General features: G+C 33.7%; 1 protein-coding gene across 1 annotated transcript in view; it reads right to left on the reverse strand.

The window, feature by feature from the left end:
* LOC114324586 (uncharacterized) overlaps positions 1-19,239 on the reverse strand; it is a 237,691-nt gene that overhangs the window by 84,045 nt on the left and 134,407 nt on the right. The window contains exon 3 of the mRNA XM_028272452.2: positions 3,162-3,306. Within this exon, the coding sequence (XP_028128253.2) occupies positions 3,162-3,306 (145 nt within the window). The remainder of the gene's footprint in view (positions 1-3,161; positions 3,307-19,239) is intronic.

Raw genomic sequence — 19,239 nt, forward strand, 5'->3', positions numbered from 1 at the left:
TAATATGTGTCAAATTGACACCATATATTAATTTCCGGACACGGGTCATATTCTATTCACATTTTGACTTTTGATTCTGTTGACTTTACAGCTAAGATAGGACAACGTCTGTCAGGTCAGCGAGTTCCCAATAAAAATAGTAAATATCTATATATGTAACTATCAGAAAGTGCTTATGACAATATTGATTTGAATATACTCTGCGATAAACTTGTATTTCTTGGTGTTCCAAAATGCATGGCATATTTACTATCAAACTTATATAAAGACAGAAATGTATCCATTCGAGCAGGTCATAATATCATAGGACCAATGATTACATCAAAGGGTATTCCACAGGGAGCTGTTCTAAGTCCACTTCTTTTTAATCTGTACACATATGATTTGCACAATTTATGGTCTCCCAATGTTGTCTGTTTACAGTATGCTGATGATATTGTCATCTATTCACAGAAGAAAACATATATGGAATGTACTACTGAACTGAAACATATAATGTACAACCTTGATAACTGGACTTGGTTAAATGGCTTCAATATTTCGTATCAAAAGTGTGCCGTAGTATTCTTTTCTAGAAAACACCCTATTAGAGATTGCACAGTATGCTTACAGGGCAATACTATTCCAATTGTTTCGGAATTTAAATACCTTGGTGTCATACTTGACAGAAAACTGCTTTGGACTCAACATATTAACTACACAATTAGTCGCTGCGAAAAAGGTATTAATTTACTTAAAATGCTTTGTAAGAGATCGTGGGGTGCAGATCAAACTACTGGATTGACTTTTTATCGAGCCTATATTAGATCTATTGTAGATTACGGGTGTTTGGTGTACGGATCAGCGAGCATAAGTAATTTACGTAAACTTGATAGAATCCAATTGAAAGCTTTGAAAAATTTGTTAGGGTTGATGAAAAGCACTCCAAATGAAGCTACACTAGTTCTAGCATCTGAAAACCCACTCCCATTACGTAGAGAATATTTGGCAAGCAATTATTTCCTAATCCAACATTATCGCTGCACGTATAATGCAAAAATAATTAGTCAATTAAATACAGCTGATTTAACATCTACACATTTTGCAAAAAAGAATTCTCCACTACTAGTGACAGCATTTGTAACTTGCCATTAACTTAATTTAACAAACTCCCCTTGCTACCTTATTTGGGAATCATTGGATATACCACACTTAACAAGCGTTCTATCTACAAATATTATTATTCCTAAATACCAAACTAAATTTTGTCATAATACTCTCAAGGAAATCTTAAGTAATTATTCAGATTACACCACGATCTATACAGATGGGTCAAAATCAGTAAACTGTATAACAAGTGCTTACTTTGTACCAAAAATAAATTTCAAAAAAGTATTTACTCTAAATAATCAATCCAGCATCTTTTCCGCCGAAGCATGTGCTATATATAAAGCTCTTGAATGGTGTTGTGAGAAACAATGGAACAAAATTGTTGTGTGCAGTGATTCACTATCAGTATTAAATGCATTACAAAACTTTAAAGTCACAATTAACAGCAATATATTTATATTAAAAATTGTGCAACAATTACTAAAATTATCAGCTTCAACATATAGTGTTAAATTTGTGTGGGTTAAGGGGCATTCAGACATATTAGGTAATAGTATTGCGGATTCAATAGCTAAAAATCCACTAAAGTACCCTCAAATATTGATTGAAGAACTTAACACATGTGATCTTTTTGCATACGTTAAACAGCATATTAAATGTAAATGGGATAGACGTTGGATTCAGTTCGGTGAAAGTACAGGCACTAATTTGTTTAAATTACAACCAACAGTAGCTGTTAACCAATTTTAAAAAGTTGTTGCACTAAGTAGAAATACAGGGGTCTAGGACATTTCGCCGTCGCCGTTTCGCCGTCGCCATTTCGCCGTCGCCGTTTCGCCGTCGAGCCATTTCGCCGTCGCCGTTTCGCCGTCGAGCAATTTCGCCGTCGCCCTTTCGTTGTTAGCATTCGTACTTATAATTTCGGGATGATCATTACCTGTATATAAGTTTTGAATGGTTTTCGAACGATTATATACTATCACTTTTGCATAATGAAGTTTATTATTTTTGATGCAGTAAAAAAAATTGAAATTGAAATCTGTAAATATTTTATTTTTCAGACGAAAACAATGTGTAGTTGAATAAGAAAATATAACTTGGTTTTACTAGCAACATCACCATTTTATTTACACTGACATTTAGTATAAAAAAAGTTAGTATGTTATCACGTTCTTGCTACATTTAGTATAAAAAAAGTTAGTATGTTATCACGTTCTTGTAAACTTAACCAATGCCGGGGTGGCGACGGCGAAACGGCCGACGGCGAACTGGCTCGACGGCGAAACGGCCGACGGCGAAGTGGCTCGACGGCGAAATGGCGACGGCGAAATGGCGACGGCGAAACGGCGACGGCGAAACGTCCCAGTCCGGAAATACAGTGTCGACCATCCTAAGATTAAAAGTAGATCATGGATGTTTCCCGAAGCATCTACATAAAATCGGAGTTCTCCCAACAGGCAGATGTGACTGTGGAACTAGCATAGCTAATCTAAATCATATATTTTTCAACTGTCCCTTAAATCTCAATGCAAGTATGTGGCTGCTACAAGAATTGCTGAAAGCAGGTTTAAGTACTCCCCTAGACTTAAATGTGCTATTAAGTGTGGATAACATTAAAATTTTTAAACTAATTATGACATTTCTTCAAACAATTAAATTAAAAGTGTGAATGTAAAACTAATCGTTTGAATGAATAGGTATTTCTTTTGTATTATGTAATGTATGAATGAGATATTTACTGTAATTAGTTATATTATTTTGTAACCTATGTATGTTTTAGTTCTTACCGTAGTGAAAAAAAAATTAATATAGTTGTATTTATTAACATAGTACGTAGGCATTGTTATTTGTAAGCTTTATTTTTTTTTATTTTTTATTTTTAAGTGCATACTGGACAATTTTATACTTATGAACGAAGAATAATAATTTTATATGTAGTTACGTGGCTAAAGGTTCTGAACCAAGGCCAGAATAAAATAAAAAAAAAACTATCAGAAAGATACAATTATATTTATATAGTGGATAAAACTTATTTTTCCGTGTAGAAAACTATGATTTTTAAAGAAACTCACCAAGGCTTCCTTTTCTGCTCGGAGAATCATATTTTCAATTTCGGTTGCCGTCATGGGTTTCTTCCCACCGTGTTTTGGACGTTTGGAAGAATGGCCTGAACCAAACAGACTATTGTCGCTTTCATCTGGATCCTTGTGGTAGACTCTAAAATAAATAAGAAAATTAACTTATAGGACATTATTTATAGTGAACAATTTTACGAAAAAAGATCTACGTTTATACTGCAATATTTTCATCAAAAAAGCAAAGTTTAACGTATTTTACATCAAACAAATCATGCAGTATTATTAATGAAATAAAAAAATGTCGTATGCCTGGTTGCACCAACAAATCTTAAGCCTAAGACGGGCCTTAAGTTTAGCTTACGAAACATACTCGTTGTACCAATGAGTTTTAGATCAATTTTCAGCTAACCACAATGGATTGCCATGTGGGTTGCATAGATAAGAATAAAAAATTATGGTGCAACGTGTAGGTGAGAATTAAAACTTCCCTATCTATAAGCTGAGCTTGGCTAAGCTGGAGCTTAAGATTTGTTGGTGCTACCAGGCATTATGATAGTTACTTAGAGAAAATAAAAGCAACTGTCTTGTTTGAAAACTTCATTTTTTCAAAATTTTGTTGTTTGAACCTTTTGATTTTATTCGAAAACAAGCAACGAGGAAATCACCTCAAGTGAACCAAGTTTGCATGAAAGTAAACTAAGTTCAGAGGTTCTTTAACCAGGATGTGATTCTTTCTTAAAGACTTCGTTATCCAAATATTTTTCCTCCCACAAGAAGGATGGCTTGTAGGTGGGCATATTTGGATTTATTTCGCATAATGAATCCAAAGTACTGTAGCTTTCAAGATTTGATGGTGGTCAGTACATCTCGGTTCTTCTTCATTCTTTTTAATATCTCTTCTATTTGTGACTCGGTCAGTTCACAGGATCTAGAGTATTTTCCTCTAGAGCCACAACTCAAATTCCTTCAATTTTCTGCACATATATTAGTTTAATAAATTCGTTTACGTACCATATTTTTGTCGATTTTAAAGCTGGTTATGACAGTGTATTAAGACCAAGTCTCTACAACGCTATGAATGAGTTAGGAATTCCAAAAAAACTCATATGTATGATAAAAATGACAATGGCGAAGATGATATCAGCAGTAAAAATTCAAAACGACTCGTCAACCCCATTTGAAATACATAGGGGGTTAAGGCAGGGAGATGCGCTGGCGTGTCAACTTTTTAATGTAGCTGTCCAAATTCTAGCATATGCAGACGACGTGGACATTATAACAAGAACCAGAGCGAGAACTGCGGAAATCCTAACCGAGCTAGTAGCAGCAGCAGAACAAATGGGGTTACACATAAATCGAAATAAAACAAAATTCATGGCGACTAACACAAACACAAGAGCTGGAAATATTGACGCAGATCTAATCATCAATGACCAAAACTTCGAAGCGGTCAAAGAGTTCATATATCTAGGGACATCGGTTAACCCCAATAATAACACATCAGCGGAAATAAAAAGACGAATAATAATTGCAAACAGGTGTTATTATAGTCTATCAAAGTACTTAGCTAACAAACGCCTGTCTCAAAAAACTCGTATAAGGCTGTATAGAACATTGATAGTCCCCGTTCTCACATATGGATCAGAGGCATGGACGCTAACTAAAACAGATGAATCCGCTCTGTCGATTTTTGAAAGAAAGGTGCTACGTAAGATATTCGGAGCGGTCTGTGAGAACGGAATATGGAGGAGTAGATATAACTTTGAACTGCAGAATATCTACAAGCATACGTTTGGTGGAAAAGATATTATCACTATAATTAAGCGAAACCTCCTGCAGTGGGCAGGACATGTAGCCCGGGCCCCTGAATCGAACATGATAAAAAAGATTCTAACAGCGCAACCCGTGGGAATGAGAAGACGGGGTAGACCAAAGCTGAGGTGGATGGACGGGGTAACACAGGATGCCGAGAATATCGGAGTCGGCAACTGGAAAATGCAAGCAAGGGACAGAACAGAATGGCGTAGAAAGCTTGAGAAGGTCGAGGCCCTCTAAGGGCTGTAGCACCAAGATGATGATATATTCGTTTAATCTTCACAATTCAACACCATAAAAAGTAGAGAGAAGACGTAGCATGGCAGTATTCTTATTTTTATATCAAGAAAGAGTTTATCAGTTTTGGAAAAGGTCATCATTCTGTTGAAGGTGGATCTAGTGTTTCCGATGCGTGCTCTTGTCTCCTGGTTGATGGTCATTTCTTCATTTATTATGGTGGCGAGGTAGGTATAGTGCGTCCCTCTTTCTACTCAGGTTTGGTTGACGTAGAGTTGATCTTGCGTTATCTTTTTTCTTGCTAATTATCATAAGTTTTTTCTTCTTTATGTTTATACTGAATACATATACGTAGTACATCAGTTTTGTTCAAAACCACTTATAGGTTTTCTAGGCACAAATACTAAGGTATCATCTTCGTTAGATGTATCAAGAGATTCAAGATTAAGAAACAATGTACAGCCTTGCATTCTTAATATTTTTCATTAGAATTGATATTCCAACTCCAAATTTCTTAGAAACATAAGGTTCGTCACGAATCCTAAAGTAATCTCTAGGCTGGTATGCCAGTTCAATGAGGAATATACGGCAACGGCAAAGCTGATAAACACGCTAAAAGAAGATCAGCTACAAAATAGTTCAGTCCATAGCTGGTCTTAGGAGTTGAAAAAAGGACTGTCCGCAATCTAAAAAAGCATGTATCTGAACACAACATAACTCCCACAAAGAAAATTACAGTGATACACCGACTATTTGGTGTAGAGTTAAACTTACGGTTTATAACAGACGACTTTTAAAAACATACCATCTAATATTTTGTTTTTTGAGTTAATGTGTATAACAATTGCAAAAGCTCAGTAGAAAAAGAAAGACAATATTAATACCTAACTTTTTATCTGACTAAAAAAAGTTTATGGATCGCAAAAATCATCACTCTGAATTCTAAAATTTTTATTACTGAAAGAAAAATAATAGATAAGTAATACATTAGTTATTAGTTACAATAAGAACATGAGAAGACATGGAACGAATGTTAGTTGAAGTCAACGTAGCAGGCAAAAGATCCAGAGGAATACCTCTCCGTATGATGGTCGGACCAATTAAAGGACGCGACTGGTTCCTCATTCTCCGAAGCAAAACAACACGCATAGGAGAGAAAGATAATGGGGCAGAACTAGTCAAACAAATTACATGACGGCACTACATCGTTACGAAGGAGAAAAGATAGAGGAGTAGGATGATATTCGTTATAAATATTGCCCTAGTTCCCATAGTTTGCAAGTAAATGCCTTTTATAGAATTTTATCGGAATTGACAACCGAAATTTCTGGTTTAATAGGTGAGTTGCAATTCTATCTATACTAATCCTTGCATGGGGGACTGATTTTCATAATCGTTTCTAAATGGAAATGAGATGAAATGAAATGTGTGACAATAACGATTCAAGTAAACTGTTAATCCAGGTATAAAAATTCCAGGCGGGCGAAGCTTAGGAAAGTATTCCACTAACTCATCTCAGTTTACCCGTCTGAACCGCCATCATTGTGTACTCTATTACCGAGTATAGTGTAAAATAAATAAAATCGAGTCTCTTGCCATCCCCTGATACGTGTTTTTAGATTTAACCGTTATCAAAGAGGGTTTGCGGGAAGACTGATTTCGACACTTATTTCATTTTATTTCTTCTTTCCCCGTTAGAGGTCGTTCTAGTCATACACCTGGTATAATATTTGTTTTTATTATAGGTTATTCACTACATGCAATCAATAAATAAAAAAATTATAAGCATGTTAGTTGTTTGTTGAAATGGGTGTTATAAATTTGGATTTGTTATCCAGTGATAACAAAGAATACACTAGCTTCCTAAATTATTGAACTGTGCCCTGAAAGGGTAAGTAGTTCACTGCACTGCACTGCACGACACTTCACTTCACTGCTGCTTAGAACCTATGTGGTAGCTCCAGTGGTTTGTGCCTCCTCAGTCTCCGAGTCTGCTCACTATTAATTATCCAGCAGGTTTAGTGCAAGATTATTAGGGTGGTTTTCTAATTTTACCAAATAGCGGCTGCTGTATTCACTCACTGTCTCCTTTACTGTGGCTACTTGAAGATCGTCTCTGATTTCTCTGTTAGGTATAAACCAAGGTGTATTTGTTATGGTCCGTAGTACCTTCGACTGTAAGCGTTTCAATATCTCTATGTTTGAGTTTGCAGCCGTACCCCATAGTTGTACACCATATGTCCATATTGGTTTTAAGGCTACTTTATACACCAATTAATTTGTTTTTTAAACTAAGCTTTGACTGTCTTCCCAATAGCCAGCAGTATTTGCTGAGTTTCAAGCCAAGTTGTTTTCGTTTGTTAAAAATGTGCTTTCTCCAGGTCAGTCCTTTATCCAAGTGCATCCCTAATTACTTAACGCTGTCAGATTGAGGCAGATCTTGTTCATTTAGTGTAACAGGTGGCACTGTACCTCTGCATTTGGTAAATGTAACCTGCACTGATTTTACTTCATTGACTTTGATTCTCCAGTTTCTTGTCCAGTCCTGAATTTTCACTAGATGTTATTGGAGAATTCTTGCGGCTATGACTGGGTCTTTGTGTTTGACCATTATCGCTTTATCATCTGCAAAGGAAGCTGTGATTGTTTGGTTGCTTACTGGAAGATCAGCTGTGTACATAAGATAGAGAAGTGGAACAAGAACACTGCCCTGTGGTACCCCCGCCTTTATCAATGTGATTTCTGATGTTGACTGTCCGTACCTTACAGTAAAATATCTTTCTTTTAGGTAGGATTCCATAATAATGTACAGTGTGTGGGGGAGTGATTTTTTTAATTTAAATAGTAGTCCATCATGCCAAACCTTATTAAAGGCTTGACTCACATCTAAGAAAGCAGTCGTGCAGGAACTTTTTTGCTCAAATGCTTCATTTATTTCGTCCACTACTCTGTGGATCTGTTCAATTGTGCTATGATCCTTTCTGAATCCGAATTGGTGTTCAGGAATCAGGTGGTTTTCTTCTATTATGGGATTCAGTCGGGTTATGAGTAGCTTTTCTAGGAGTTTACCAAGGACTGGCAGCAGGCTGATTGGTCTGTATGATGTTACTTCATTTATTGGTTTTCCAGGTTTTGGAATAAGTATAAGCTCGGCAACTTTCCATTGGGCAGGGAAGTGTCCTAATCGTAGCACCGCGTTGAATATTGTTGTTACTAGCACAATCTCTTTTCTTGGGAGTTCTTTAATAAGACGGCCTTTGATCAGATCAAACCCTGGAGCTTTATCTGGATTTAAGTTTCTTCTGATTGTCTCATGTACCTCTTTGACCTTGAAGGGTTTTGGAATTTGAGACATTTGATATGGAGCTTCAAGAGTTTCTTTGATTTTAGCTTTTATTTCAGGCGTATTTTGCGATGGAAGAGGTTGAAAGACTTCCTCCAGATATTCTCGAAAGGTATTTGCTTTTTCCTCGTCAGTGCGTGCCCATGTTCGGTCTCTTTTACGAATCGGAGGAATTTGCTCATTTTGTCTTTTTAAGTTCTTAACCGCTTTCCATAACGAATAGTCTGTATCCTCTGTACTTGTCAGATTTTCTAAGTATTCGTTAAATGATGCATTCTTTATATTGTTAAGAAGCTCTTTCAATTCTCTAGAAGCTTTGTCATAATTTATCCTGTTTGTCGGGTGTCTATTACGCTGCCAAATCCTTCGGAGTTGTCTTTTTTCAGCTATTTTCTTTTTTATTATTACTGGGCACTGTTGATTTTTTTTTTGTGATTTGATATTTCTGGTTTTGCATTTTTCGCAGCAGTGTGGATGATGTTTGTTAATTGATTTACTGCAGTTTCAATTTCTGTTTTTGTTTTTAATGATATTTTTAAGTCAATTTCTGCATTAATTTTGTTTCTATATTGTTCCCAATTTGTATTCTTGTTCAACAGCATTACAGGAAGTTCTTTTTCTATAATTGTGGCACTAACTTGTGCTATTATTGGTGTGTGATCAGAATAAAGATCTAGATTTGATTCTACATTTAGGTAACCAGCTCCTATGCCTTTAACTATGAAGAAATCAAGTAGGTCTGGTATTTTAGCTGGATCCTTAGGCCATTACGTTGGAGTGTATGTAGATAGGTAACTCAATTGCAGTTCTTGGATGATGTTATATAGTACTCTACCTCTACCTGGCGCTGTTAGTCTTGAGCCCCATGCTATGTTTTTCGCACTGTAATCACCTCCTGCTAGGAACCTGTGACCTAAAGACAAGAAGTATTCTTCCATCTCTTGTTTATTTGGTGGGTAATTTGGTGGGAAGTATGCCGCTGATACTGTTAATGTACCTAGCCAATCTTCAATTACGATACTGGTTGCCTGTAGAAAGTTTTTACTGAATTTAGGTAACTCATAGTGTTTAATTTGGTGTCTAATAAGCACTGCCGTTCCTCCTCTGGCTATCCTGTCAGCTTCTGGATGTGTTGTGTGGTACATTAAATAATTTTTAATATTAAAGTAAGAACTACTGTTAAAGTGGGATTCTGATATTAGAAGAATGTCAATGTCGTTGTGCGCAAGAAATACTTCTACTTCTTGTTTGTGTTTGGCAAGGCCGTTTGCATTCCAAAGGGCAATTTTATACAATTGGGCCATTTCTAATTAAGAGATTAGTTCGTTGTGTCAGTTGTTCTCTAAGTGATTTTATTTCTGCTGCCATTTAGTTCATTATTTGGTGTTGGTTTGTAATTGTATTTTGAAGAATGGATAATATATTATTGTCACTGGCAACTTGCGCATATGTTGGCCTGTATTGTTGTTGGGGTGTTGGTGCAGGGTGTATTATTTATATATAAATATTTAAATATATTTACCGACCAGTCGGTGCATTTTTATTCAAATCAGTCTTCGTGCAAAGCCTCTTTGATAAAGGTTAAACCTAAAAACACGTGTCAGGGGATGGCAAGAGACTCGATTCGAATCAAAACAAAACCGTCTATTTTTTTGTTCTACACTATACTCAGTAATAGAGTACACAATGATGGCGGTTCAGACAAGTAAACTGAGATGCGCTAGTGAAATATTTTCCTAAGCATCGCCCGACTGGTATTTTTATACGTGGGTGAACAGTTTACTTGAATCGTTATCGACACTCATTTAATTTCATTTCATCTTTCCCCGTTAGAGGTCGTTCTAACCATATTCCTGGTATAATATTTAAATACATTTATCGACCAGTCGGTTCGTTTTGATTCAAATCATTCTTCTTGCAAAGCTTCTTTGATAACGGGTATACCTAGAGACACGTGTCAGGAGATGACCAGATACTGGATTTGAATCAAAACGAAACCATCTATTTTTATTTTTATTTTGTTTCTAAATTGCTATTTCGATACAATAAATTTTTGCTGGAAAAGTCAACACAAATTGTTAATAATAAAATAATGAACAAAATGTTATTATTTCATGGGTGCTTTTATCTACTCATCAAATTAGTGCATTTAACTAATTGTAAAACATAAACACAACTAAACATGTAATCGCTACGTCTTACGTTTCCTGAGCCATCCTTACAAGATACAGGATATTATCTATAATAAATCTAAAGATTCTTAATCCCATTGTTTGGACATAATTTCTGCAAGCGCTGTAAAAAACAATTTACCCAATTCGTAAGTATTAAATAACTTATTGTTATGGTATTAAAATAATTCTAAAAAGTAAGAAATATTGTAGAGTGTACTTTTAAAATACAGTGTGAGTGCGCTAATAACCGGCAAAATGACGGAAAACATAATACGTTGTGATATAAAAGGAGATGAAACTAGTAGAGTTCGGAAATTATCAATATAAACCTACAAATTTACAGTATGTTGATAGTTTCCGACCTTTAGACGTATCCGAGTCAAACTGCCACATGAGAATTTTATAAAGTTCTCCTGTCACATTGGCAGTTCCCAAACTCCTCCAATACGTCTAAAGGTGGAAGCTATCAATATAATGTAATTTTAATAGGTTTCTATTGGTAATTTCCTACCTCTACTAGTTTTATGTCTTTTTATTTCACAACGTATTATGTTTTAAGTCTTTTGCGTTATTTTGCCGGTTATTAGCGCACTCATCACAGTATTATTTTCACCATATTATGATAAAAAAGGACATATTTATACAGGGTGTTTCATTGGGAAACGGAAATACTTTAATTGTGAATAGAGGTCACCGAGGCGGTTCTAGGTATACTACATTTTTTTCCCTACCGACTTTTATAACCGACTTACAGGGTGTTTTATTGATTTTGCCAATTTCTTTCCTAAGCCATAACTTTAGAACCACCCTGTATATTTTTTTGATATTTGGTACACATGTGTCTCATACAAAACCCAAACGACCGACATACTAATCACAAGAAAAATCCAGGTCCGGATTAAATTCTGAAAATCTGTTTGCATATTTAAAAAGAACACAAAAAACTAAGTCTAATCGTTCGCTTCAATTTTTCGGCCAGACAATTTTATGACTTTAATTTTAAAATTATATTGAATTTTTTAAGAACTCTGACATTAAAAAGAAGGTATTATTAACTTTTAATTATAAATTATTAAAGCTATTGAATAAATACTTATTTTAAAATTAATTATTACTTATTTACCACATTGGAACGACCCAATTATTAATCACAAGAAAACTCCAGGTCCGGATTAACAAAAAAAAATAAAGTAAATTGTGATCTTGAAACAACACCCTGTATATTGAAATTTTCAAAATTTGTTTGCACATTTGAAAAGACCACAAAAATCTGAGTTTATCGGTTTGTTTTAATTTTTCGTGAAGGAAATTTAATGACAATGTATTGATAATTTCAAGAACACTGAAATTAAAACGCAGATTTTTAAAGCACTTTTAACAATAAATTATTAAAGTTATTAAATAAATACCCATTTTAAAAATAATCAATACTTATTTACGACATTCGAATGACCCACTTACAAATCACAACAAAAATCCAGGTCCGGATTAACAAAACAATATAAAGTAATTGTAACCTTGAAACAACACCCTGTATATTGAAATTTTCAAAATCCGTTTGCACATAGGTATGAAAAGAGCACAAAAAACTAAGTTTAATCGTTAGCTTCAATTTTTGGCCAGACAATTTAATGAATTAAATTTTGAAATTATGTCGAAATTTTCAAGAACTCTGGGAACTCATAATAAAAATTTCGATATAATTTCAAAAGTAATGTCATTAAATTGTCTGCACAAAAAATTAAAGCGGGATATTAAACTTAGTTTTTCGTGCTCTCTTCAGGTCTGCAAACTTATTTTAAAAATTTCAATATACAGGGTGTTTTGTTAAGGTCAGAATGACTTTGTATTTTGTTGTTAATACGGACCTGGATTTTTCTTGTGATTAGTCAGTAAGTCCTTCGAATGCTGTAAATAGTAACTGATTATTTTTAAAATTAGTATTTATTCATTAACTTGAATGATTTATTAATAAAAGTGCTTTAAAAACCTGCTTATTAATTTCCGGATTCTTAAAAATTTGAATATATTTAATTTCAAAATTAAAGTTAATAAATTTTTGCACAAAAAATCAAAGTGAATCTATAAACTCGGATTTTTGTGGTCTTTTCAATTGTGCAAACAATTTTTGAAAATGTCAATATACAGGGTGTTGTTTCAAGGTCAAAATTACTTTATGTTTTTTTGTTAATCCGGACCTGGATTTTCCTTGTGATTAATAATAGGGTCTTTCCAATGTGGTAAATAAATATTGATTAATTTTAAAATGAGTATTTATTCAATAAATTTAATAATTTATAATTAAAAGTTAATAATAGCTGCTTTGTAATGTGGAGTTCTTAAAAAAATTCAATATAATTTCAAAATTAAAGTCAAAAAATTGTCTGGCCGAAAAATCAAAGCGACCTATTAGACTTAGTTTTTTGTGCTCTTTTCAAATATGCAAACAGATTTTCAAAATTTCAATACACAGGGTGTTGTTTTAAGGTCACAATTATTTTATAATTTTTTGTGAATACGGACCTGGATTTTTCTTGTGATTAGTATGTCGGTCGTTTGGGTTTTGAATGGAAGATATGTGTACCAATTATTAAAAAAATATACAGGGTGGTTCTAAAGTTATGGCTTAGGAAATAAATGAGCAAAATCAATAAAACACCCTGTAACTCGGATATAAAAGTCGGTAGGCAAAAAATTTAGTATACCTAGAACCGCCTCGGTGACTTCTATTCACAATTAAAGTATTTCCGTTTCCCAATGAAACACCCTGTATAAAAATTGTTATATTTTAAAAGCTATTACTTCTTGTATACAATATTTGCATTTTTTATTCTTTACCTGTTGGAATAGTACATTGTTTACCGGGTAGGAAAAGCTTAACATTCCTGGACGACTGTGAAGATTGCTAAGTCGAGGCGCAAGCCGAGACTTAGCAACACAGAGTCCAGGAATGTGGCTTTTCCTACGAGGTAAACATACTATTTTTCCGCAAATCGTTTAAAATTCGACAGATATTGATTGATTTAAAAAAAACGCGATAATTTTATTCCCAAATAAATGGTGCTTTGAAATTCCTAATAAAATTACTTGGGTTACTATGGAAACATATTGAGGTTGAATTGTCAAACTTGACGCTTATAAATTTAATTGCTGGTGTTCTCGAAAGTAAAATGATAAGTGATGATGAAATTTCCATTCCTGGGACTCCTCCAGAGCTGGTTGAGGCAGTGAATACTGCTTCATTAGAATTATTGCCAAAGAAATCAAGAGAAAAGTACGAAAATGCATACAGACGTTTTATGGATTATTAATAATTTTCTATCATTTATGTAGAACACTAACAACTGTACGGAAATATCATTTCCTTACAGTAAGGAAATGACATTTCCTTACAGTAAGGAAGTCCTGACTTTTTCTTCAAGAAATTTTGACAGGAATGTCAAAATTTCCTGGCGATTTGCGGAAAAATATATTATACACACTAGAAGAAAACCGAAGGTTCAAGAACATTCTCTAGCGTGTAGATAGTAGCTCGGTCATAGTACAATTATTGTACAGAAATATCTGAAACCTCGAAGGTCACTCAGGTAGCAAATCAAGGAGAGGGGAATTCAGTTGAACGCGTTGATGCAAGGAGTAAACATCAATTTAAAATGCATTGTGCACGAAATTAATGGTTTTGCGATATTGCAATATATTGTTGTTTATGTAGGTAATATGTATATTATTTTTTAAAAAAACATGAATATTTCAAGTGCTGTGAAATATATCGTAGGGGACCCCAAGCGGGGATTTTTGCAGTTACTCGAGCGCGTCAGATTAGCATATGGGGAGAAACCTGGTACCCTGCAGATGTACCTCTACCATATATTGGCTCTTAACACAGGGGAGTTCGTTAAGGGGGGCCCGAAAAAAAATCTATCCTTAAAAAAACTCGAAATTGTCAAATTAAGATAAGGTAAGTTAAGTACATGCATTGGAGTGTATATTTCAAAAATCTGACGGTTTGAGCCGGGCGTAAGGAAATGGGTGAGTCCCAAAGTTTCACAAGAAGAAAGCGAATGTTTCGAGAAATGAATGACAGATCGAAAAACTAAAAAATACGTGCCCAATATTTTTTAAAAATCTATCGAATGATACCAAACACGACTTCCCGTAGAGAGGGGTGGGGGGTAAATTTAATATTTTAAATACGAATCCCGCGATAGTTCGCGAAATGAACATCAGATCGAAAAACTTTAAAATACACATTCAATATTTTTGAAAAATCTATCAAATGGCACCAGACACGACCCCCCACGGTTGTGGGGTGGAGAGTTACTTTAAAATCTTAAATAGGAGCCCTCATTTTTTATTGCAGATTTGGATTCCTTACGTAAAAATAAGTAACTTTTACTGGAAACATTTTTTCGAATTGTGGATAGATGGCGTTATAATCGGAAAAAACGATTGTTGAAAATGGAAAATTAAATTAAAAAATGGCAAGCGCCCACTAAAATGGAAAACTTTACTTAACTTTTTTTGGTTTAGGACCTATTCTTCACAACCCAATAGGTCCCCAAAGCGCTCGAGTGACTGCACATTTAGCATACTTTGCTCCCCTACCAATAGGACAATAAGTGCACAATTCCGTGAAATTATACACAATAGTTTAAAATGCAGGAGGAAGTAGAACGGAATTTTACTGTGAAACGGGTACCAAATAAAAAACCGATAAACCTGTGAAACCCGATTGATATGACAACATTGCGTAACCAAAGTATTTGATCGGTCTGACCTTGGCGGTTTCAGATATTTTTGTTGACTGTTACAAAACACTCAGTAGACCCATATAGTAACCCATGGATGTGAGCCTCGGGTAATCACAGAAGAGATGAATAGCAGCTTAAGACATTGTAGGAAAAGATAATGAGAAAAGTATATATTCCGATGTAAGAGGAGGGCAGCAGTTGAAGAATCCGAAGAAACTACGAAATTAGTTAATTCAGGCAAAGGCACCACGATATTGTACGGTTTGTAAAAAGTCAGAAGTTGTTATGCTGGGATATGTTCCGAGACAAGAAGATATAACCACTGGATGGAAGGCTATAGCCAGGCAGGCAAAGGCCCATCCAGGGTTAGGATTCCAAAAAAAAAATACTTAAGAAAAGACTATTCCGAATTATAAAATACCTTGACTTTCACATTTTGTTTGGTTGTATAGCAGGTTTCCAGACTCGGCTATTTTAAACATTAATATCACAAAAGAGTGAGAATACATTGAAAATAATGCGACAATTTTTTGAAAACTTGTTGCCTGGCAATGGACACGAGAGCCCGTAAGGCTCAAGTGACTAAGGCTGAATGGCAACTAGTTTGAGAAACAAATTGGATCATTATTAAAGTTATACTTATTTACGATTGATAGTGAAATTTTATAATTCTGGGAGCATGCGCACACAGACAGTATGTAGTTCATTGCTAATCTTTCAAGTTATGTATGTATCAGCGCAAATAAGTCTTTAAAATAATATATTAGTGTTTTTAGTAAATGAATTATTTATTACAATTTTTGTGTCTTTGGATTTGTCTTCCTCGGGAGTAAGATAATAAAATATCTTATATAACATTTTTATACTTCACTTGATCTATTTGTCACCGTGATGTGTAATTATATCCGACACATCACGTAGACGGGGCTTTATAGCTTGGTTGGTAGAGCATTGGACCAGAGATCAAGAGGTCCCGGGTTCAAATTCCGGACGATTCGTATTCTTTTTTTTTATTTTTGGTATTGTTTAAAAAAAAGAAAGTGGTAGTAAGAAAGTTAGTTTGATATTTAAACAAAATACAAATAAACCGTTAAGTATATTTATTTCGTTGAAATTATATAACAGAAGTATAACTTCTTACGTCCGTACAAAGTACACACACATTCTTTTTTCTTACTTATCCTTACTATCGTGTGATATTCAACATATTATTTTTTAATACTGACATACAAAATTCAGGTCTTGTAAATAAATATTCAGTGACATTTATCACAATAATTAATGTTTTTCAACTTCTCAAAGTGACCTGCACAGTTTGACCAATACTCAGATGAAGGTATCAATCAAATTAGTAAAAATTATTTATAAATACAGAAATGAAATAATATTATCGAAGTACTCTCGAGCATCTAAATTTTCTGATTTATATTGTCCTCGTGACCACTTGATATTAGATGCAAAACTAAAAGTTTATTATGGTTTATTTTCTTAATTGTGACAGTTGGCAAAACTAGGAAACTTGTTGTAATTAAACAGAAACAAAATACCTACATTTATTCACAGTATAATAGTGTATCTATAATCTATAATGTTCCTGATATAGTAATAATTTGATTGGACAGAACTAAACACGCGATGAAAAATCTTACTACACGATTGGAAATTAAAATTAAAAAATAATCAACATTGATATTACAAAAGAGTGAAAATAAATTGAAAATATTGACACAATTTTTTGAAAACTGGTCTAGCAATAGACATGAGAGCTCTCAGTAGTGCGGCAGATTCGTGCAAATATTATAATAATTGCATATTTAATGATACAAGCATATAATTTGGTCCACATATACCGCACATATAAAGGTACAAATTTAGATATGAGGCCATCTCAGATTTTGCCTTTTACAAAAATGGCGGTAATTCAAAATGAGCGACTATACATATGTGACTAATAGCACAATATCTTTTGAATGAAAAGTCCGATCTCAACCAAATTTGCTAGATATTAGGTTCCTTTTGTGATTTACAAGATCGATATCGTGAACTGGAAGAATCGGTTTACCAGAATTTATGTTTTATCTGGTTTCTTATGTAAAACTATTTTATATTATGTAAATAATTTATTTTCAATTTTTTCACCATGTGTATATTAATTTTTTTAAATGTTAATACCACCATTGAAAAGAGCGTAAGAATATGTTTTAGGAAATATTTTGAACTTTTTAGTTATGTTAATTACCATTTAATAAATACATAACGTATCTTCACATGTACCTATGTGTGGTAGACTCGTGCAAATATTATAAGAATTATTGTTCATTTAATGGTAGAAGCATATAATTTGGACCACATATACTACACATACAAAAGTTTAAATTTAGATATAAGGCCATCTCAGATTTTGCCTTTTACAAAAATGGCGAGCATTCATATGGCGACTATACATATGTGACTAATAGCACGATAACTTTTGAACGAAAAGTCCGATTTCAGCCAAATTTGGCACCAAGGTTCTTTTTTGATGAGTAAGATCTAGGTTTTGAATCGGAAGAATCGGTTTACCAGAAGTTGTGTTTTTACTGTTTTTTATGTTAAAATATGTTGTTTTTTTTTTTCAATTCTTCCACCCTGTAAATATTAATTTTTCAAAAAGGTAATACCGTCATGAAAAGAGTGTAAAAATATTTTTTAGGAAACATTTTGAACTTTTTAGTTATGTTAATTACCATTTAATAAATGCATAACGTATCTTCACATGTAGCTATGTGCGGCAGATTTATTTTGAATGCCTGCCATTTTTGTAAAAGACAAAATCTGAGATGGCCTCATATCTAAATTTGAATCTTTGTATGTGTAGTGTATGTGATCCAAATTATATGCCTTTAGCATTAAGTGCACAATATTTCTTATATTATTTGCACGAATCTGCTGCACATAGGTTCATAGGTACATGTGAAGATACGTTATGCATTTATTAATTGGTAATTAACATAACTAAAGAGTTTAAAATATTTGCTAAAAAATATTTTTACGCTCTTTTCACCGCCGGTATTGCCTTTTTGAAAAATTAATATATACAGGGTGAAAGAATTGGTAAAAAACAACATGTTTTTACATAAAAATTAGGAAAAACACAACTTCTGGTAAATCAACTTTTTCGGTTCAAGATCTTGGTCTTACTCATCAAAAGAAAAACCTATATATCAAATTTGGTTGAAATCAGACTTTTCGTTCAAAAGTTATCGTGCTATTGGTCACATATGTATAGTCGCCATTTTGAATGCCCGCCATTTTTGTAAAAGGTAAAATCTGAGATGACCTTATATCTAAATTTGAACCTTGATGTGTGTAGTATATGTAGTCCAAATTAAATGATTCTACCATTAAATTCACAATAATTCTTATAATATTTGCACGAATCTGCCACACATAGGTACATGTGAAGATACGTTATGCATTTATTAAATGATAATTAACATAACTAAAAAGTTCAAAATATTTTCTACAAAATATTTTTACGCTCTTTTCAATTGCGGTATTACCTTTTTGAAAAATTAATATATACAGAGGGAAAAAATTAAAAAAAAACATATTTTTACATAAACAACCAGTAAAAACACAACTTTTCGTAAACCGATTCTTCTGGTTTACCACAACCATCTTGTAATTCAAAAAAAGAACCTATATACCAAATTTGGTTGAAATATAACTTTTCGTTCAAGAGTTATGGTATTATTAAACACATATGTATA

This window comes from Diabrotica virgifera, chromosome 6 (assembly GCF_917563875.1).
Source record: "Diabrotica virgifera virgifera chromosome 6, PGI_DIABVI_V3a".
Classification (NCBI taxonomy): Eukaryota; Metazoa; Arthropoda; class Insecta; order Coleoptera; family Chrysomelidae; genus Diabrotica; species Diabrotica virgifera.